The 21762-nt window shown below is 42.6% G+C and overlaps 1 protein-coding gene across 2 annotated transcripts; it reads right to left on the reverse strand.

Annotated features, from left to right (window-relative positions):
- Window positions 1-490: 490 nt before the first annotated feature.
- AFG3L2 (AFG3 like matrix AAA peptidase subunit 2) lies at window positions 491-21608 on the reverse strand. 2 transcript variants are annotated; one of them, XM_053396571.1, is made up of 17 exons: window positions 21380-21608; window positions 19687-19786; window positions 18230-18298; window positions 16865-16995; window positions 14969-15121; window positions 13792-13866; window positions 13061-13185; window positions 11181-11454; window positions 10113-10250; window positions 8729-8882; window positions 6987-7094; window positions 6702-6827; window positions 6250-6360; window positions 5795-5910; window positions 3891-4091; window positions 2936-3130; window positions 491-1474 (listed from the first exon to the last, which is right to left on the reverse strand). In XM_053396571.1, exons 1-17 carry the CDS (start codon window positions 21503-21505, stop codon window positions 1232-1234), a joined length of 2445 nt encoding a protein of 814 aa, XP_053252546.1. In that variant the 5' UTR covers window positions 21506-21608; the 3' UTR covers window positions 491-1231. The 2 variants fall into 2 exon arrangements, with proteins under 2 accessions (XP_053252546.1, XP_053252547.1); XM_053396572.1 differs by lacking the exon at window positions 21380-21608 and adding an exon at window positions 21146-21169.
- Window positions 21609-21762: the final 154 nt, after the last annotated feature.

Consider the following 21762-nt stretch of genomic DNA (forward strand, 5'->3'; position numbering starts at 1 on the left):
CTCAGTGGCCACTCCCAGTCACCACTAAAGATAATCTGCCTAGTTTCCCCTCTGAGGTAGATCAAATTATTTCCCAAAACCTAACGGGCACCTGTGTTTCAAGAACACAGTAATGGTTTACAAATAGGACTGCTAGTAATATGTGCTAATAATCTTCAACTTCTACCCTCTGTTAATACAAGCATCCATGTCCTTCATGGATACAGACCTTCTCATGAATGGCTTCTGCTCCAATACTCCATTTCAGCTGAGAGCAAGACAACTTGGTGTCACTTTTTCCTGGTTTGTGGTGAAGCCAGGTTCATCCTGAATACCAAATTCAATAACTAGTGTGGCAATCACATTCTGAAAAGTTATTTCTTCTAGGCCTTCCACCCAACAGCAGCCATAGATGCATCATCTATACATAAATATACAATTTTACCACAGAACGCTTTTATTCATAGCCTCTCATGACTGGAGAATTTCTTCATGAAGTCCAGTGTGCCAATAATGTTTCCAAACTGTATTTACAAAATACAATACAATCAAATGTTCAATACTGTACAACTGCCAGTAAAAAAAGAAACCTTTATTAAAACAGCAATAATATAATTTAGACTTTACACATTATTCCAGCCTCGGACCCAAAATTCTATTGGAAAAACTCTTTAGCAGGCTTCAAATTTCACGATGGACACCAGCACAGCTTTGTTTTACAAATGGCAAGGCAGAAATAAATTTATAGAGTTGGGTGATAAGTAGATGTTTCTGCAGAACAGAAGAAGTATTGTCATAAATTACTTTGACTCCTGGTAAGCACCAGCAACGCATTTATTGTGTGCTAACAACTTGCATTTGATGGAGGCTACTTAAAAGACAGGCAGATGATTTCCCCCCGTTATCCATGACACTACATTAATCTAGGTCCTCTTAAATGTATCTGGTGATGGGCAAGAGTTGCACAACTCAGATATGGATCTAAAAAGTTGAAAGAAGGGACTCAGTCCAGATCCATAAGCTGCAAGGTCTCCACTTTTTTTGTGTAGATTTTTAGGAAGCAGGACCTACTAGAATCTGAATCCTCCTCTGTCAAATACAACAACAAACCCTTTCCTGGCTCCACCACTGCTGCAGGATTGCTTCTTTCCAATCAAGGATTCTTGAAGACTAGACTCTGACATGTTCCCTCATTTTCTTTCAGTGTGCAACACATGCACTGTGCCAGTTTATACAACACCATATTTCAACACTAAAAAGGCATGTCTCCTGTAATCTGTCTGGCAATCTGCTCATCTGTCGTCTCCTCTTTCTCCTTCTCACGATCTTTGTTCCAGTCTTTAAGGCCTTCTGGAAGTGACGTGTCTTCATCTAAGCTGCCTGTGCCTTCAACAAACTCTTCGTAAGTAGATTTTTCAGCAAATGGTCTGGGGCCAAGCATTTCAATCATATCACTTTTATCCAAAACCTCCTTTTCTAGGAGTTGTAAAGCAACCTGAAACAATATGCACACATATCACACAATTTGTACAGAAGGTAAAGAATGTAAACTGGCTTTCTTCCACGGCATGCAAAATAATAACCAAGGATTTAAGCTTTCACTGTGTATAACAGAATCAAAAGTAGCATATTACCAATAGCTACTATAACCTCCTCTACATTGTTTCTAATGCTAGAGTCTAGTCAAATACTCTAAAAACTAACCATTAAGAAGCTCACTACTGCAAGGTATTCCCATGGCGCACCAACAGGATGTGATTATATCAATGCATCCTAGTTCCAAACTTCCTAAGGAATGCACACATTTTGCTTTCTCTGAGGCAGAGTTGCCCCATTCATTTTAGTCTTAGGGAAAGGGCCACATATACATCCTCATGTCATGAACAAGGAAATTATTATTATTTATTAAATCTGTATACCACCCTATACCTGCAGGTCCCTATACCCACTATACAAAAAATACAAAACACATAATAAAATGAGAGCAAAAACAAACCAATAACCCCCCTGTGGCGTTTGCCCTCCTAGGTGTGTGACATCCTACTGGGTCATAAGGAAAGGGTTAAGTGTAAAAATGATTAACCAATAGGAACCCAAGGGGAGTTCTTAATAAGTCAGTCTGGAGTTAGAGAAGGGAGAGGGAGGATAAGTCGGTGGGTTGGGCTAGTCTGATGTGAGAGAGTGAGAGAATCTGTTAAGAGGAGTCAGATAGACAGTTGGGATAATCAGTTAGAAGGTATTAGGAAGGTATAGGCCGGTAAAGAAACTAAGGTTAAGAAACTGAAAAGAAAAATTATCTGAAACCATAAACTTGTTAATGCTTATAAAATAAACTTGTTTATTTGGTTTAATGTTAACAACTGTCTGGACTCAGTATGTACCGGAGAGAAACGGGTTGGTGGCAGCGGGGAAGCGAGCACAGTGGTGGCACAGGGATCAATAGACCGTCAAACGTCCGGGGACCCTGTGTGATCGCCGCCCCCCCTTCCACCACACATTTAAAAGGGCATCGGATGGTTAAAGAGGAACATTTTCGCCTGGCACTTAAAGGTGTATAACGATGGTGCCAGCCGAACCTCCCTGGGGAGAGCATGCCGCAAATGGGAAGCCACTGCAGAAAAGGCCTGTTCTTGTGATGCCACCCTCTGGACCTCTCGTGAAGGAGGCACACAAAGAAGGGCCTCAGTGGATGATCTCAGGGTCCAGGTAGGTTCATATGGAGAGCAGGCCCTTGAGGTATTGTGGTCCTGAGCCAATACCTCATTATTGCTTAAGCAAGTAATAGGCAGAGCTGCTATTCTTGTGTAAATCTGATAAAGGGCAATTAAGGGCATAATATAACTTGTAGAGTCCTGATACCCCACTAACACATATACTGTGTATAAAACAGCAATGTTTTAGTAGCATATTGATCAAAGAACCTGGTAACCGTTTCTGTAGGCAAATGAATACTCACCTTTTCCACCTCTGCCTTCTTCTCAGTTAGGAGAGACAATGTCCGTTCGTAAGCTGAATTAATAAGCACTCGCACCTCTTCATCTATCAGTCTTGCAGTTGCCTCACTATATGGTTTTTCTAATACCATGTCTCCTTGCCGAGGAAGCTCAAATGAAATTTGCCCAACTTTTTCATTCATTCCAAACTGAACAATCTGAGGATTGAATGACACACATTTTTAAGTGCCTTAGTCACGAATGCTATGAAAAATATTAAGTCTTTATTCTAGCTACAATACTTTAGTATTAGCAGTTGCAACTAACCAAACTCTGCACCAGAGATGAGGAATCTGTGGCCCTCCAGATGTTCTTGGACTCCAACTCCCATCAGCCTTGACCTCTGGCTATGTTGGCTGTGGCTGAAATGGAGTAAAACACCTGGAGGGTCCCAGGTTCTCCAACCTGCTCTACATTACTGTCAGGATTTTAACCCTGAAGTAAAAACCAGCTCTTGGCAATTGTATTTATTCCTGTAATAATCCATGAACGCTTACTGGGAAAGGTTAATGTTAGTGTTTGAGTATGGTCATTACTAATTACAAAACTGTTAGGAATCTATTTCATCAATAATCTGGCTCTTGAAGTATTCATAAAATATTAGACAACCAATAGTAGCATCCAGGCATCAAAATGCACTACAAATTGTAAAGTATTGTATACTACAAAAATATAAATATTAACATGTACCACCAGCATACAAATTATATTTTTTCCCCAGGAAGAAACAGTGCTAGACTTTAGAGTGGGGGAGCAAGCCTCCATAATAAATCATTAATATATACCAGATATCAGAAGTATCTTTGTGACATGAGTGGTGTATAAAGCATATCAAAACAATACCAAAAAGTACAAACAATAATCTTTTACAGTAATTTTTAATTCAAAAAATATAGAGTTGTTGAGAGGCATACAAACCTGAGCATATGCACTCTGAGTAACTTTCCTTAGATCATCTTGGGCCCCTGTTGTAATTCTTCCAAAGAAGATTTGTTCTGACACACGCCCGCCCAAAGTCATACACATCCTGTCAAGCAGCTGCTCTTTGGTGTAAAGGTACTGCTCTTTCGGTAAGTACTGAGCATAGCCCAGTCCTTTGCCACGAGGAATGATAGATACCTTGGTGCAAGGGAAGAAAAAAAGTGCTTAACTTAAACAATCCAGCTTATTCCAGCTGGAACACAAGCAAACAGCTAATGGCAGCCACAAACTTGACTGACCTGGGGAAAAGGGCTTTGTCTAAACTATTCCTGTTACAGCAGATCCCAAAATGCTCCATGAATCAAGCCAAGGTTGATGGCATAGAATTATCACCAATGTGCAAGTATCACAGAAGTGGTTGGGGAGGGTATGAAGCTAGCAGAACTCCTCTGCTAGGAAATTCAATAAATAATATTAATTTTACTTTTTCCAGACAGATAAGTAGGAAGGGCAGAACTGTTTCCCATAGTTCAAAGCAGTGGCAACAACTGGCAATGAAGTGAGTGAAGCTGCCACACTTTCCTCTGCTTCCTCAGCAGCTGCTCAGAGAGGAAGTGAGATAGAATATACTTTGTTCCTCCTTTCTGATTGCTATGCTAATTATGATTAGCGTAGTTGCTGGAAGGAAGCTGAAATGCTAGAATGCACCCTGATCTCTAAGCAGAATTGAGATTCCCTTTATCTAAGGTTGACTCCTGCTTATGCAGCTGCAGGCCTGAGAAAGACACAAAATTCTGCATATACTTTGCTCTTAAGAACTGAGCTGGAATGTAGCCATGTGCAAGCCTTTGTGAGATCCTTGATTGTAGTTGTGTCATGTCCTCTTTCTTCTTGAATACATTTTCCTAACAGTTTCTAAGGAAGATTACTGTGGCTCAGATCCCGTGTGGGTCCTGGTTCATGATTCAGAACACATCCCACCATATCTTCTTTAAGCAGTGGCTAAAATATCCACTTAAAGCTACCAACCCACATTTTTTTCTAATCTGAAAATGATAATCTTTTAACATTTACCAGTTGAAGAAATTCACACAATTCAGACAATCATACCTCAGGTTAATAAGCTTTTTGCTTGCACACGTATCCCAGTTACAGTGCAAGCACTGGTTTTTGTTTTTTTTTTAACTTCTTCTAATACCTAGAAGCTTGTAATTAACCATAATTTTCTATTTTGTCCAAACTAAGAAGCTGTGGTTACCAGCTTCAGAATAAGCCAGGCTAATATAAACCCGAGGAACGCGGGTGGCGCTGTGGGTAAAAGCCTCAGCGCCTAGGGCTTGCCGATCGAAAGGTCGGCAGTTCGAATCCCCGCGGCGGGGTGTGCTCCCGTTGCTCGGTCCCAGCGCCTGCCAACCTAGCAGTTCGAAAGCACCCCCGGGTGCAAGTAGATAAATAGGGACCGCTTACCAGCGGGAAGGTAAACGGTGTTTCCGTGTGTGGCTCTGGCTCGCCAGATGCAGCTTTGCCACGCTGGCCACGTGACCCGGAAGTGTCTCCGGACAGCGCTGGCCCCCGGCCTCGAGTGAGATGGGCGCACAACCCTAGAGTCTGTCAAGACTGGCCCGTAAGGGCAGGGGTACCTTTACCTTTTTAATATAAACCCAGCATTTAACCAAGTGTTTTAATATCCTGACTTATTCCAAAGCTAGTTACCATAGCTTCCTGGTATGGATGAAATGGGAAACTGAGGTTAAGAGACTTGATTACACATGCTTCAAAGCAAAGAATGAAGGGTCTGTGTGTGAAGGCAAAAGGCTAGTTCATATCTAAACTTACTAAGCCAAATTCTGATTATCCAAATGTGATCGTTGTACAGCAAGCGTCTTGCTAAGTCAACATACCTTCAAAAGTGGATCAGCATGTTCCAAAAACCACCCAGCAACTGCGTGGCCAGCTTCATGATACGCTACTGTCTTTTTCTCCTCTGGTTGCAATACTTGTGTCTTCTTTTCCAAACCTTTGATTTAAAAAATCCAAAACTTTACTACTGAGGTGCAGATTTCCAAACTGGTGATAAGATAGCCCCCTAGAGCCAACAAATTTGGGGTTTCCTCCGTCCCCTCTCCTCAACTTGAGATAGTTAGGCCTCACACTTAACAAACTATTGCATATAGGGGGAAAAAAATATTTACTGTTCAATATAATGGAGCACTAGGTCCATAAAATTATTCTCCCCTCCCCACCATAATCAAGAAAGAAGATTATTGTTTGTATACAGCAATTAAATTAAGAGATGAACAAAAGAATTGACCCACAACACTGCAAGAAATGTAATCACAAAGGGTTACCCTCTCACCTCCTATCACTCGTTCAATTGCTTGCTCAAAGTGTTTTTGGTTTATGGCATCTGAAAGATGTCGTGCAGCAATTAAGGCAGCTTCATTGCATACATTAGCTATGTCTGCACCTAAAAGAAAAGAGTGAGGAGACAATAAACAGAGCCGTTTCCAAACACAACATCCATCACTTAACACAATGAGGATAACCAGATATGCAATCAAGCACAATAACTAAAGTTCCCGCAAAGCTGCACATTTTAGGGTGGGGGAGAGTAGTCTTGTTGTTGCTATTATTAAATAATGGGGAATCAGAAACCCTTGCTGATCTATTACGAATCATGCAAATTCTGCAGTAGATATAGAGCTAACCTCATTCCACCTCCAATCTGTCATCACAATTTCCTCATAAAAATGAGAAGATAATACTTCTAGAAACGTACCAATTACACAGGAGTAAAAGATCACCTACCTGAAAATCCAGGAGTAAGTGATGCAAGTTTCCGTGCTAAATTATCTCTATTCAAGCTACTATCCAACTTCAGGGGCCTAAGATGAACTTTGAAAATAGATGCTCTTCCCTTTATATCTGGCGGCCCTTGAAGAGTTTAAAGAAAAAGCAATTAACTTTACAATTGCAAACATTTCTGCTTTCTAATATTCCCACTGACCAGCTTTAGCTAACATCTCCTCTCTGTTCTCATAGTTTTGAGTTGACATCTTTATGAGGTCAAAGTTGTCTAATAAGATAACTTACCAATGAAGATCTGTCTATCAAAACGTCCTGGCCTCATAAGCGCAGGATCCAGGATATCTGGCCTGTTGGTGCCTGCCAAAATAACTACATTTGTTGTGGTATTAAAACCTGTGAAGAAAATAAAAACCAAAATATTAAATATTCAGTAGCGAAAATGGTTTTTCCAAAAGGCTGTTGTGAATCTTAAGCATGCTATTTTGTAAATTCTGAAGTGACCGGAGTATTGGCAATTCTGCCTTCCGTCAAGGACTTAACGACTGAGCAAGTGAAGAGAACTACACCATGTTAAAGAATAAGGAAAAGATGCAAAACTATTGCATACTATGTAATATGAGTGCTTACAATTCACAGGACAAGGTACTTTCAAAATTCTGAACCACTGCTACTACAGTCTACAACTTCTTCTTTGGCGATCACTCATAGCCGAGTAAGATTGTCTTCCATAAACATGGTTTTAACAATGTAAGTGACGGTGGAGGCCAATTCTGGATCCACATGTCCTTCCACAGTGGGGACATTGGTTTCCGGATGGATTTATATGACAGGCAATAGCTTATGAAATGGGAAACAAGTCAAAGAGTAGTATCCAACTAAGTTATACTCAGAGTAGAACAAGTGAAATCAATACGCTTAAGTTAGTCATGATATCACCCACAGAGATTATGGGTTATGTCCCCCAACCATCTTGAGCAGATTTGAGTGTGCCAAGGGGGCTGTAGTGGGGAGAGGTCCCATTGTGCAAACAGAAGTCTGCTTCACTTGCACACTGGCAGAGTTGGATACAAACCTTAATGTACAATCCCATACAATTAGCAATAAGGTTACAAAACAAAAAGAACAGAAAGATGCTTTCTGCTATGTTCATTCAGTATCATGAAGAAAAAACAACCCACTCTTCCTAAAAGACATTATAAAGTCTAGGTTATATCCAATGTCAGTCATACTGGGAATAGGCCACTGAAATTGATCAAAAAGTTAACTCCATTTATTTCAATGGGCATAATCAGCTTGTGACTAATATATATTATTCTACCTTTTTTTGCTTACTAACAAAAATTACAACATTTTCATCTTCAAATATGTTATTACTAATAAAGCCATCCAACCCTTGAGGGGATTATTGGTTTGTTTTTGTTTTACTACTTGGTGGCGCTGTGGTCTAAACCACACAGCCTAGGGCTTGTAGGTCAGAAGGTTGGCGGTTTGAATCCCCGCGATAGGGTGAGCTCCCATTGCTCGGTTCCAGCTCCTGCCAACCTAGCAGTTCGAAAGCATGTCAAAGTGCAAGTAGATAAATAGGTACCGTTCCGGTGGGAAGGTAAACGGCGTTTCTATGTGCTGCTCTGGTTCGCCAGAAGCAGCTTAGTCATGCTGGCCACATGACCTGGAAGCTGTATGCCGGCTCCCTCGGCCAGTAAAGTGAGATGAGTGCCGCAACCCCAGAGTCGTCTGCGACTGGACCTAACGGTCAGGGGTCCTTTACCTTTACCTTTTTATGTATTTTGTGGAGGGCACCAGGCTGGTGAAGCCGGCTCTAACCAGCACCTGCCTACACTCCCTACTGCTTTTTAACAGCCAGTTGATTTTTGACATAGGTTTTCATAACAACGTTTGGTTGTGCCCCTTGCAGCTTGTTTCATACCAGTAGGAGCTGTTTCCAGGTAATTTGTTTAAGAATGAAGTGTTACTCTCTATGTAAGTGGCAGTAGGAATGATAAAAGTTTAAGAAACCAAATAGTTACCATCCATTTCTACTAGCAGCTGATTCAATGTGTTTTCTTGTTCACTTTGCCCTCCAAAGTTACCACGTCCTCTCTTCCTTCCCACTGCATCTATTTCGTCAATGAAGAGAATGCAAGGGGCATTTTTACGAGCCAGAACAAATAAATCACGAACCTTTGAAAGAGAAAGAATGTACTTTCAAACTCATGTAATGCCACACAGCTAGTTGTCCATCAACACTACAGAATACACCACAGAGATAGTATTCATGTCATTGAAATAGGTATACAACATTAGACTCATTTGCCCGTCTATCAGGAAATTATATTGCAGCTAACATGTTAGGTTATGAAATAAATTGAATGCTTTTACAGTCATACCTTTGTTTTCAAACAGCTTAGTTCTCGAACTTTTTGGCTCCCGAACACCGCAAACCCGGAAGTGACTGTTCCGGTTTGCGAACTATTTTTGGAAGCCAAACGTCCAACGTGGCTTCCGCGGTTTCCGATTGGCTGCAGGAGCTTCCTGCAGCCAATTAGAAGCCACACTTTGATTTACGAACATTTTAGAAGTTGAACAGACTTCCGGAACAGATTCTGTTTGACTTCCAAGGTATGACTGTAATTTGAAAGCTTTAGAAATCAAACTCTGGAAAAGTGTTTAGAACCATGGGTGGTATTCAACTACTACATCCTGTCAGCGCAAGGATTTCTACTTGTGCAATGGGACTCCCCTCACCCTGTGCGTGTGTGCCCTCCCCAAATCTGCTCCAGAAGATTGGGAAAACCCATAAAACAAATTTGGAGGTGCACAGGGGGAGGACATTCTGTTGCACAAGCAGAAATCCCTGTGCTGACAGAATGAGACTTAGTGAACAAAGAATTCTGCCCAATGTTTTTATTTCTACATAAGTACTTGAAATAAATGCTTTATGCTGGAAGAGCCAGCAGTGTCCAAAGTACAAGAGCTAGACTTAGATGAAGGAGACCTTGGTTAAAATTGCATCTTTCCCTCAGAGCCAGGACTACTTAAAATAGCATAAATTTCCTACACAACTCCGTAGAGAAGTGTGGAGAACCTTTGTGTACACTGATGATAAATCTAGTCTTCCTGCAACAGCCATCAAGTTTAGAATACCATTCACTTGTCCTTATCAACTGTTAGTAAAAAGAAGAAGAGAGTGGCAAAATGCAGAGGGCTACAGCTCTGAAGCAATAAGATTTCCTACAAACTGAGTGAGATATCAGTTATTAATTAAAATAGCTTGCAGCCAGCTATTTAAGATGCACAGCTATCTTGATCATTACTGAAATTTAGTGAATTATCAAGCTTTTGGCCTACCAACCTTGACTGTGTCCTTTTAACAACCGACACTGCAATAACAGAGCAAGGCCAAAGACTTACTCTAGCAGGACCCACGCCGACAAACATCTCTAAGAACTCAGACCCATTGACTGTAATGAAAGGGACGTTGGCCTCTCCGGCTGTTGCTTTTGCTAGAAGAGTTTTCCCTGTGCCTGGAGGTCCTGTCAAAATAGCTCCCTGTAAGGTGTGAGAAAGGGTAACTATTACTAAGAAATAAAAGCAGTGCAAATATTCACCTTAAATTTTCTTCAATATGAGTCAATATATTTAGAACTCTGTTTCAGGGAAGTATAACATGTGTCCTAGTTCCACAAAAACTCAAAATTTTCTCTTTTTCCTGAAATGTTCTAGTCCTTGAAAAGGTAATTTGAATTTCACATAACTACAGTGGTACCTCGGGTTACATACGCTTCAGGTTACAGACTCCGCTAACCCAGAAATAGTACTTTGGGTTAAGAACTTTGTTCAGGATGTGAACAGAAATCGTGCTCTGGCAGTGCAGTGGCAGCAGGAGGCCCCATTAGTTAAAGTGGTGCTTCAGGTTAAGAACAGTTTCAGGTTAAGAACGGACCTTCGGAACGAATTAAGTACTTAACCCACTTAATACCACTGTATTTTGAATGGGAGTACAAGCCGCAATATAGCTAAAGTAACCAATATTTGATCATGATCACACAAGATGGTCAATTTAATAAGTCTTCACAAGATTCACCCACTATTTATTAAGATCCATGAGGAAACGATACTCTAACCTAATTTTTGGCCCTATGCTAATTCAGATTTTAAAAAAATCAAGTTGGACAAATAGTTTTTGCTTGCAGGTAAATCTGAGTAAGAAAGAACTGAAAGGGAAGCACAGAGAACAAGAGAATTTCATAATGTCACTAAAGGAAGATTCAGAGGCGATGCGAAATGAGTTCTTATGATTCCACAAACTAATCAAAGGCTTTTATTCTTGTGATCATATTTTTTAAATTCTGATGTTAGGTCAGAATATAGGAATAATGCAAATTGTCACTAAATTCCAAAAAAATCATCTCCAGCTAAAAGAGCTCAATAAAGTAATGAAGTTGGCATAATAATGTTTTTATTCTTGAAACTCCTTACCTTTGGGATCTTTGCTCCAAGATTCTCGTACTGTTTTGGGTTTTTCAGAAAGTTGACGAACTCCATTATTTCTAATTTAGCCTCCTCACAGCCAGCTACATCTTTGAACTTCACATCAATTTCATCCTTTAAGACTTTGGCTGTTGTTTCACCCACACTGAAAAGTCCTCCCATTCCCCGTCCTGTTCGGCCCATTCCAGAAGGTCCTCTTCTTAACGTGTAGAGCAGAAAGCCAACTATAAGGACCGTCGGCAACATACTCAGAAGAAAGGAACTAAAAATAAAATTTGGGAGTTATTAATTCATTGTTTCATAACAAAAGATGGGGTGGGGAGGAGACACATAAGAGCTATTTCATTTGTACATTATGAGCAACTTTGCTCAATAAGATGCAATTTTAGTTAAAATATGCTGGGCTACAACAAATCATACACAGTTCATAGCACCCTTCTGATTCATAATACAAATGTGCGCTAAAGCTAATGAATTCCTGGATCAGGCTAACTTTATCTCTTGCTCTTTCTTACATTCCCCATTAGTTGGCATCCATCTATCTCAAGAGAAAATGGAGGAGTGCACTTTTGGAGATGAAGCCAAACCCTTGGGAGAGTTGCAGCACCTGCTGTGGTTGTAGAAACTGATACGGGAGAGACATGTTTTGCTGCAGCTGAAGGCGTCCGATTGTGCTGTTGCAGATGCACCATGGCGTTTCTTCTCTTTGCCTTCCTCCCAACTGTCGCTCTTCCTCTAGTCAATGCTGTGGAGGCATAGCCTGATTGCCTGTCTCCAGGCACTGCGATCATCTGCAAGGGATTCCCACATGGCGGGGTTGATGTTGCCAGCCTTCGTCCCGTTTGCAGACATATATGTAATACAGAGATGGTCTGCAAATGGGCCTGATGCCAGCTCCCCATAGAGAACATCCTTGGGGATTCTGCCATCTTCCATTCTGTGGACAGGACCAAGACTACGTAGAAGTCGCAGAGACAGGAGTCTGAACTTTGTGGGAACGTGGGCAGGATACCCAAAATCCTCCTGACACAGTATATGTGGAAGGCATTGAAGTGTCATTCCTCGCAGGTGTAAGTTGCCCACATCTCACTACCATGAAGCAGAATCCTCAATACGCAAGCCTGGTAGACCTTCATCTTAGTATTAGCATCACATCCTCCCATACCCTTTGGCGTGAAAAGCCATTGTTGGAGCTGCCTTGCCAATTCACTTGTCCAGCTCAGCGTCGATGGAGAGATTGCTGGTTATGGTGGAACCCAGGTAGACTTGTCTACCACCCCAAGTGTGTGGTCACCAATGCTGATGCGTGGAATGCTGACAATGGCTCAGGATGCTCATCCCCGTCAGGCTGATGGTAAGGCCAAACTCCTTGCAGGCTTGGGCAAAACGGTTGACGAGTCTCTGTAGAGCTTCCTCTGAGTGCTCTGTAAATGCTGTGTCACCTGCAAACAACATCTCTCAGGTAAGACCCGTTGCGCTTATGTTTAGGTGCAGAGACGTGCCAGGCTGAAGAGACTCCCGTCTCAAGAAGGTAAGATGTCCACCTAAGCTTTACAAGATGATAGTGTCCTTCCACAAGAACATGCATGGAACTGTCCAGTATGACAGCTCATCCTCGGACTCCTTCCCTATAAAGAGCAGCGTGAAATAGGGTTGTGTTCTCGCCCTAACTCTCTTTGACTTTCCCATAGCCTAGTGCAAATGAGAGAAAACCCTTCTTCTTCCCCCATGCATATGCCAAATAATTTGAGAGTGGTGGATGATAGGGGTTACCGACAAGCGCAACCAGAGACTAGCTTGTCAGCAAGCCAATTCTAAAAGGTAATATCATATATTCCATTACAATTCCAATCATTTAAAACACTTACCCATCACTCTCTGCTGCATACACTACAGGTATCCGGCTCTCCCCTTCTATCCCCATCTCAAGCTGTGCAGTTTCCAAGTTCCGCTCAAATGTGTCCACACTTCCAATATTAAACCAAACATATTGCTGTAAAAACAAATATAATAATTCATGGTGTCTCGGTTTTAGCATTTTAAATTAACATGAGAGAGACAAGATTATAAAGCTTATTTTAATATAAAGAAGAAGCTTAATTGAATATCCAAAAAGTTACAATACATACGTATCAACTAGAGGCAGAAATTTGATACGCTGGTTTTAGTTGCATCATTTCTATTTGCTGAAGAAAAAACCTCCGCTGAATGTGCATTTCTGAATGCTAGAATGGCAAAATATTTATAGGACTTCTGCCATGTCTCCCATGGATGGCAAAAGTATTTCTATTATAGTGTTACACAATACTATATAATAGGTGAAATCCCTAATAGGTATGGTGCAGGGAAACCACACTTGCAGATCATGTTCTGCATCTTTAAGCAAAAAGCATGTGGAGATTCCTATAGTATGTAAGGTGCACTAGACATCACATTCTGCACACATTTTGTCATTTACTTGCAAGGGCACAGAGCACAGCCCTGATACGTCAAAATAACAAACTGTCAGATCCATATTTAATACACTATACAGAAATGTTTACAAACATAAATGATTCAAACCCTTAATGCATTTGGTGAATTGAAAAAATTGATTTACCCCATCAATTGGCGACTTCCCTGGGGTAAAAACCACTCTAACAAAGCGCTTGTTCACCACTTCCAGCTTGTCCACCTGTGAAAGCACAAAATACATTTCAGACAATAACTTTTTCCTCCTGGGAGAAGCCAAAGATTGAACCTCAGACCTTCTGCATGTAAAGCATAGTCTCTCCCCCTGAGCTAGAGACCTTCCCTTTTGCTGTATGAACACAACCCTGTGAAATACTATTGTACTGAAACTGCTGAGGGCTGTTTCAAAATAAAAAACATCCAAAATCTGCTTTAAAATGTCTGGCCCAATACATTTTAAGTTCAAAATCTTTCTTCCAAAAGCAGAGGTCCCCAAATATAAAACAGATTCCTTGGCATTCAGGGCTTGAATAAAGAACCTATGCTGATTCTTATGTTCCTTTCCACTTTGTCAAAGCTCCCTGCAGGTGGGATAAAAAATTGTTTCTCCCCTGATCCTTCTAGCAAGCATGCAGGGACACAGGGAGTGCTGTTTCATGTGGCTGCCCAAAGCTTGGATAAGAACACAACAGGAAATAAGAATGTGTCAATGGGATCTTGACTCAGCTTGTGTCAGACACAAAGAAAACAGGAGATCAGCCTGCTGTTGCTTTTCTTATCCAAACTATAGTGTGAGTGACAGCTCTGCCCTCTCTTGCCTCAGTGAGAAAGCAAGTCCTGAGAAAACAGGTTCTCAAAGTAAATAACCTGTCCACTCTTAAAGAAAATGCAAACTTATGGTCTCTCTTTTAGCCCACTACACTAAACTTATTCTTGAACTCTCTTCAAGAGTTTTAATAGCTGCTTGTTGTTTTTTTAGCTTGCTATTTTTATATTTTAAATTACTTTCCTTAAATTTTTTGAAGCAAAGGCAGGAAAAGTTTCAAATAAATAATATGCCCTTAAAAAGAGCCGTGGAGCTCAAAATGTCTTAGGCCATTTTCTAACAATATGGCTAACCTCTACTTTTTGCCAATTGCTTTTGTTTCTGGAATCGAAGTTCTGACCACATGCAGTAATTTTCTTCTTCTTTTTTTAATACAAATTCATCCTCAGCCCTTCCAGCTTCAATTAAATTATAGCCCACCCTGGTTTACACTCAGTCACAATGGATAACTTATTCTGTGAAATCTACGTTTCAGCTGAAGGTGCCTTGTGCTACTTACCACTCCTTTGGAAAGGTAGTTGTTGGCAAAGTCTTTCCATGTGATTTCTCTCCCAGCATTCCTGAAGAAAACGTAGTATGTAGCAAATGCCCAGAAAATTGCAGTGCCCATGAAATAAAAACGGAACTCTTTGTCATCCCAGGGAAAGTCACCCTAAAGGGGAAAAGAGAGAGAAGGAATACTGGATTGAGATTGACTTTTGTACAGTGGTACCTCGCAAGACGAAATTAATTCGTTCCGCGAGTTTTTTCTTCTTGCGAGTTTTTTGTCTTGCGAAGCACGGTTTCCCATAGGAATGCATTGAAAATCAATCAATGCGTTCCTATGGAAACCGCCTTCAGACCAGGTCCGGGGACAGTCTGTCCCCCGACCTCTTCTGAAGGCTGGGGGGGAGGGACAAGGGCTTTTCTTCCCACCGCCAGCCTTCAGAAGGCTGTTCTGAAGGCTGGCGGTGGGAAGAAAAGCCCTTCTCCCCACCTCCCGCCCCGCAAGCTCTGGGGACAGGAGGGCTTTGCTGCCGCCCGCCAGCATTTTAAAAGCCCCCGGGCTTCTCCGCTGTCCCGGGGGCTTTTAAAATGCTGGGGGTCGGCAGCGAAGGTTTCGCTGCCGCCTGCCAGCATTTTAAGATCACCCCGGGACAGCGGAGAAGTCTCCGCTGTCCCGGGAAGGCAGGCGGGGGGGAGCAAAGACTTTTGCCCCCCGCCGGCCTTCAGAAGAGGTCCAGGACCTCTTCTGAAGGCCGGCGGAGGGCAAAAGTCTTTGCTCCCCCCCGCCTGCCTTCAAAAGCCGTCGGGATAGCGGAGAAACGCGCTGCGCTTCTCCGCTATCCCGGGAAGGCAGGCGGGGGGGAGCAAAGACTTCTGAAGGCCGGCGGTGGGCGAAAGTCTTTGCTCCCGACCGCCAGCATTTTAAAAGAGGTCCCCGGAGATTTCCCTATGGGCTTTCTTCTTGCGAAGCAAGCCCATAGGGAAATTCGTCTGGCGAAGCACCTCGAAAAACGGAAAACTCTTTCTTCTTGCGAGTTTTCCGTCTTGCGAGGCATTCGTCTTGCAAGGTACCACTGTATATGAAAATGGTGGGTTTTCTCATCTGCTGTCACAAAAGCAGCCCTATGTAAGCACCAATTTGTAAAAGATTTTTATACAGAATAAAAAAATACTGTGCATTGGCCTACAAAGATGATTTATTCATGAAAACATGAAAAAGTGCCAGAATTACAGTCATGCCTTCATTCCCACCTACAAACCCTTTTCTACAGTGGTGCCCCGCAAGACGAATGCCTCGCAAAACGAAAAACACGCGAGACGAAAGGGTTTTTCGGTTTTTGCGTCGCTTCGCTAGGCGATTTTCCCTATGGGCTTGCTTCGCAAGACGAAACGTCTTGCGAGTTCTTACAAGTTTGTTTCCTTTTTCTTAAAGCCGCTAAGCCGTTAATAGCCGCTAAGCCGTTAATAGCCGCTAAGCGCCGCTAAGCAGCTAATAGCCGTGCTTCGCAAGACGAAAAAACCGCAAGATGAAGAGACTTGCGGAACGGATTAATTTCGTCTTGCGAGGCACCACTGTATTAACTTGGTGGAGAGGCAGATTCACATATGAAATGCGCTGAGCTTTTCTGAGGTGAATGGGAATGCTTGCTTTGCAAAAGCTCACAAAATCTACTGCACTGCATACTGGGCCTTGAGTCAGGGCCACTATAAATCATAGATTCATATAATCTTTCAAAGAAATTTAAGAAACACGTAAGTAACTGAGTTTAAAAAAACATATAAGTCAACAGCATCCCCATGGCGAAAATAATCTGAATAACATTTAGAGAAGTAATAATATTTTACAGAACTGCAAAACACAATAAAGCAGGTTGATAAAAGCAGTGTCACAAAAAATATGAATTGGGACCTTTTGCATTCTGGACCACCAGTTAGTATCTTCTTTCTTGCCACCTTTTTTCCCTCCTCCTCCACTGCTTCCTCCTCCTCCTCCTCCACTGTTGGTTCTGGAAGGGCGCTGAGAGTTGGCTTGCTTTACATCTACAAAAAAAGTTCACACGCATGTTTCTACAAAAACTAGAAAGCAAGCAAGCAAGCCTATCTCCCTGTAGTTCTTTGTTTTGTTACTTCTGTAATCTTTACACAACACTGATTCTTACAAGATTACCAGCTAGATTAGATGTTACAACACACACACACACACACACACACGGCTGTCTACAAAAATAGCGTTCGCTTATCTAATCCCAACCCTTACTCTGTACCATGGAACAGATCTTACTTTGTGCTGCGACAGCAAAACGTTCTGTGCCTCCCCACCCTGTACCACTGACTGCTGATGGCATGGTGCAGGGAACACAGAACATCATGATGTCACAGCATAGCAAAGCTCTACCAGAAAGCATCAGGGGGTTGGGTGGGCCTAAATGTGTGGCAGCTGTTTACAACAGAAGTCACATATTTAATGTGCAATTTCTTCTTAACACTCAGAATCTGGACTACGTTACAGAGATGTTACAAAGACTACTTATATCGTGTAAATGAAGTCCTCTGAGGATTCAGTAAAGGCAGTATATAAAGATTATTATGATGCATCACGCCAGGACATGTGTTTAGGTGGGGAACAGTAATGACTATGTAAGAACTCACAACACAGTGAGAGCCTATTGGGAAGAAAACCTGGTGTAAACTGGTTATTGTTGGGGTGTCTCAAACAACATATCATGGTACATCCAGATAATGCTTTTTGATTAGATAGAATCCAGTTTTTAGTGGAACGATAGTGCAAGCTCAGTTTTCCCAACTCATTTCCAGCTTCCCGCTCCCTTCTTTATTATGTTTAAATACAGTACCTGTGTCACTGTAGCTTTGGCCCTCTTTCTTAACTGATACAAAGTACTCAATTCTTTAACAAACATTAAAAGGCACACAAACCAGGGATATAAACAGGCCCAGTTAACATAGATTGTTAATCAAAATGCTCAAGGAAAAAATAACAACACCACAAACATCTAACAGAGAATTCAGAAACTAAATATGGTGATGCTGGAGCAGAAACATATCAATTCTACAATGTGAAGACCTGGCACATAAAATGTGACAACAGAAGTCACAAGACAGAAGTAAACTGTAGGAAACAGTGACCACTTTCATGGCCATTGTCAAAACTAGGACACAGCAACATGGGCTTGTATATAAGAGCAGTCAAAATTAATAATAACCGAATTGACATTTATTCTACATATGAGCCTCAAGTGAAAAAGCAGACTGGTACCTTTAGTTTCTCCTTCTGAGCCCTTTGTTTCATTAGGTTTCTTTTCATCAGGGAAATATTTTTCAAAACCTAGTAAGGAAAAAAGCAGCAATAAAAATTGAGTATATTATATTATGCTTCAGGCAGTGAAGTCTCACCAAAAATAGCCTCACCATGTGTTTCAGGGTACAGGAAAAGAGGTGGATATGTGAGTTCCACATATCTGATAAAGCTAAACAGGAGGGTGGGTGGGTGGGAAAAGGAGGAGATAAAAGCATGTGTGTCATTTAAAAATATTTCTGATAAAGAATAGTAACTGCCCAAGTGCCTATCAAAAGTGCCTACCATCTAGTTTCTAGGAGAACTACACTGCTGAAACAAGAAAAAGGTAGGAAGCTGGAAAACTGGAAGCAGACTTTTTTTGTGGAGAGAAAGGAGGACTATTCTGAGAGCTCAGTCAGCCCTTGGACTGAAACAGGTGAGTCACAGCACATATGTAGCTTGAGATAGGGACAAAGAAAGAATAATATTCCTGTCCAGCTTCAGGCCTGGGTTTAGCTTGAAAAACACCTTGACTGGCCTTGGTGGTTGACTTAGACTAGGGATGGAACTGAGCACAATCCTACTGGCTGTCCTGGCTCTCTTAGTGGCTTTCAACACCATCAATCAACACTATCCTTCTGAGCTACTTGACTGGGTTGGACTTGGAAGGCACAGTGTTCTGCTGGCTCTGGTGCCTCCTGGATAATTGATTCCAGATGGTTGTGACGAGGGGACCTTCTGTTTTACCCCTTGAGTTTTGGCTTTGTTCTGTCTCCCATGCTTTTCAACATTTGCATGAAACTGCTGGGAGAAGTCATTCAAAGGTTTCAGCTGCCATATGCAGATGACTTCAGTTCTACCCCTTGTTTCCACCTACTCATCTCAGGGAGGCTGTAGGACTCCTGAACTAAATGGTTTGTAATTAGGCTACTTGAAAGACTGTCTTATGTATGCATTAACCTGTCAGGAACCCATACTCATGTACCCTCCAGTGTGATCATTTAGGTTGGTGGGCATGAAGGAAAGGCCCTTCTCAGTGATGGTCCAAGATTGTGCAACAATACAAGAGAGGAGTTTTGTGGGAGATTGCTCTCTGACTGCACATTATGCTGGAAAGACAGCAGGACAACTGTGCTTAACTTCTAAAGAGTAAAGTGCTAGGGCCCAGGCCACATCTTTCATTCTGAGTGAGGAAGCAATGCAATTAAGGTGCAATTGTTCTGTAGCAAAGCAATAGGTCTCTGCACATTCTCAGAACTATGCACCTTCAAACATTCTAGTGCAGCTCTGGTATTGGAAAAAAACCATGTTTACTTCTATGCTGCTTCCCATAAAATTGTGCCTAAGCAGTTTTAAACACATAAGATGAATAAGCGTAGTAGTCAATAATATAATGATAAGCTACACAACATTATTATTTTACAGCAAAAAATTACCTTTTGGAGGTTGGGAGAAGAGCTTCCTGTAAACAGCAATTACACTTGCAAGGATATTGCTTCTATTTGTAGGAACTTGTGTGGCGACATGGTCATGAAGCTGAAAAAATGAGAATTGTCACTAAAAACCAAGACAGTTCCTCAGCATCTTTTCAGCACAATCCTATGCATGCTTAATTGCAAATAAGTCCCAGAGACTTCAATGGGGCTTACTTTCTAGTAAGCATGCACACAATTGCTGCCTTAGATTGCAATCCAAACCCTAGCTGGAGAGCAGTGGGACCACCAAGGCATCCACAGCCCAGTTGCTCATGCTAGCCCAGACAGGGGAGATAGAAGGCAAACAGCTGCCCAAGCCTGGAGCTGTGCCAGCGATCAGGCCCATAATGGGACTAATAGCATTATGCGACTGCTGCAGGACCAGCTTGGGATCCACTGGATCCCAGACTGACTCAGCCCTTCCCTGCCCCCAGAACACACTGTTTCAAGGCTATCTGTCTGCATGTTTGTGCCAGTGGATACAAACTGACATGGGTACAGGGCTGGCAGGGCTGGACACAGCACCATCTCTGCCCAATATAAACACCTTTCTAGAAAAGGGTGTTTGAATTGCAGCCTTAGACTGCAGTTGTATACATTCATACATGCGAGTAGGTTCCACTTGAAGGCCTGTTTTTGCAATATGAAATAATGGTTATTCATTTAAAAGCAGCCACTCTCCCAGTTTCACAAATATCCTGGCACATTTTTTTACATCATCGGAGGTTCTCCTGCACCACCCCTGATGTAAAATATATCCTTTGGTTTCATTTCTCAATGGGTACTCTGGATAGGTACACCTGGAATGTTGCCTGGGGATGAAATATCACAAATATCAAAGAAAGTGAAAGCTCCCTCCACAGTGTGAGTAAAAGCAGTTTACTCTATCATTCCTCCTCTTACTTTTCCAAATGAGACGCTGAAGCAAGTTTACAAAGAACAGATAAAAGCAACTGTCAACTCATCTGAGCTAGAAACCAGCCCACACATTACTTCTGTTATGAATTTAGCAGGTGACGTTAAATAAACCACTGTCTCTCAAACTCACACTTTGCCCTCAACCCAATATACAACAGGGGGATAATAATGATATACTTTACAGGGTTGCTGAAAGATAGTAAAAATAATTATAAAATTACAAGAGAGTGTACAGGAAGTTCTTTGAACACTCAAAAGCACTATACAAATCCTTTTGCAAATGAGAAGCGCAGTTCAGTGCTAGAACCCATTTTCATCTGCAAAAAGTTCCAGATTCACTCTCTGACATCTCCAGGCAAGACCGGTCAAGACTTGCTTTTTAATTCCCCCCCCCCCCTCAAAACCGTCAAGAACCTTTGACAGTCAGTCAGCGAAGCCCATTGTGATCTTGTTGGACCAAGGGACTGTGACTAGCAAAGGTGAGATGCTAAGCATTTCTCACCGTCACCATTACGGTGCTGAAACAGCCACGACACAAGCCGGTTCTCTCCTTTAACCTTCGGGGAGATAAGAAACGTCAGTTGCCAAGTAACTCCACGGGGACGGGACTCCCTCGTGGTTGCGGCGGCGGCCCCGGTCCACCTCCGGCAGGCGCTGCCAGGAAGGGCGGCGGTGCCCGGGAGGCGCACCCCATTCCCCTTGCGCCCTGCCCTTGCCTGACACGCACGTGACTCACCAATCTCAGGTAGCGCGAAGGCGCGGCGGGGCCTCGGCCCCAAAGCAGCCGCTGGGCGGCCCCGGGGATCCCGCCGGGGGAACGCCGGCAGCAGCCCCGCGACAGCCACAGGCAGCGGTGAGCCATAGTCGCCGAAACAGGCCAGCGGCCCCAAAGCACCGGTCTCTTCACTCACTCAGTTACACAAACAGGCGAGCGGGTGGTTGGGGGACCTTGGCCACGCCCCCGGCGCCGCGCGTGACGCCATCACGGCGCCCCATGACCCCTCCCGCGCGTGCGCGCAGCCTTCGCCATGCTCCGCCTTTTTTCGTAAGCCCCGCCTCTTTTGGAGACGTTGCGCGTGTTGCTCTCTGCCAGCCTGGTGCAACAACGAGACGATCCTA

The sequence above is a fragment of the Podarcis raffonei genome, chromosome 7 (assembly GCF_027172205.1).
Source record: "Podarcis raffonei isolate rPodRaf1 chromosome 7, rPodRaf1.pri, whole genome shotgun sequence".
In the NCBI taxonomy this organism is placed as follows: Eukaryota; Metazoa; Chordata; class Lepidosauria; order Squamata; family Lacertidae; genus Podarcis; species Podarcis raffonei.

What these genes read in the sequence shown, in the direction of transcription:
- AFG3L2 (XM_053396571.1), bottom strand. Translation starts at nt 21,505, where the DNA reads ATGGCTCACCGCTGCCTGTGGCTGTCGCGGGGCTGCTGCCGGCGTTCC. An exon ending in CTTCTCCCAACCTCCAAAAG is followed by an intron (nt 18,299 to 19,686) that starts GTAATTTTTTGC and finishes TTTCCTTACTAG; the next exon opens with GTTTTGAAAAATATTTCCCT. An exon ending in ACTACCTTTCCAAAGGAGTG is followed by an intron (nt 13,867 to 14,968) that starts GTAAGTAGCACA and finishes GTGCTTTCACAG; the next exon opens with GTGGACAAGCTGGAAGTGGT.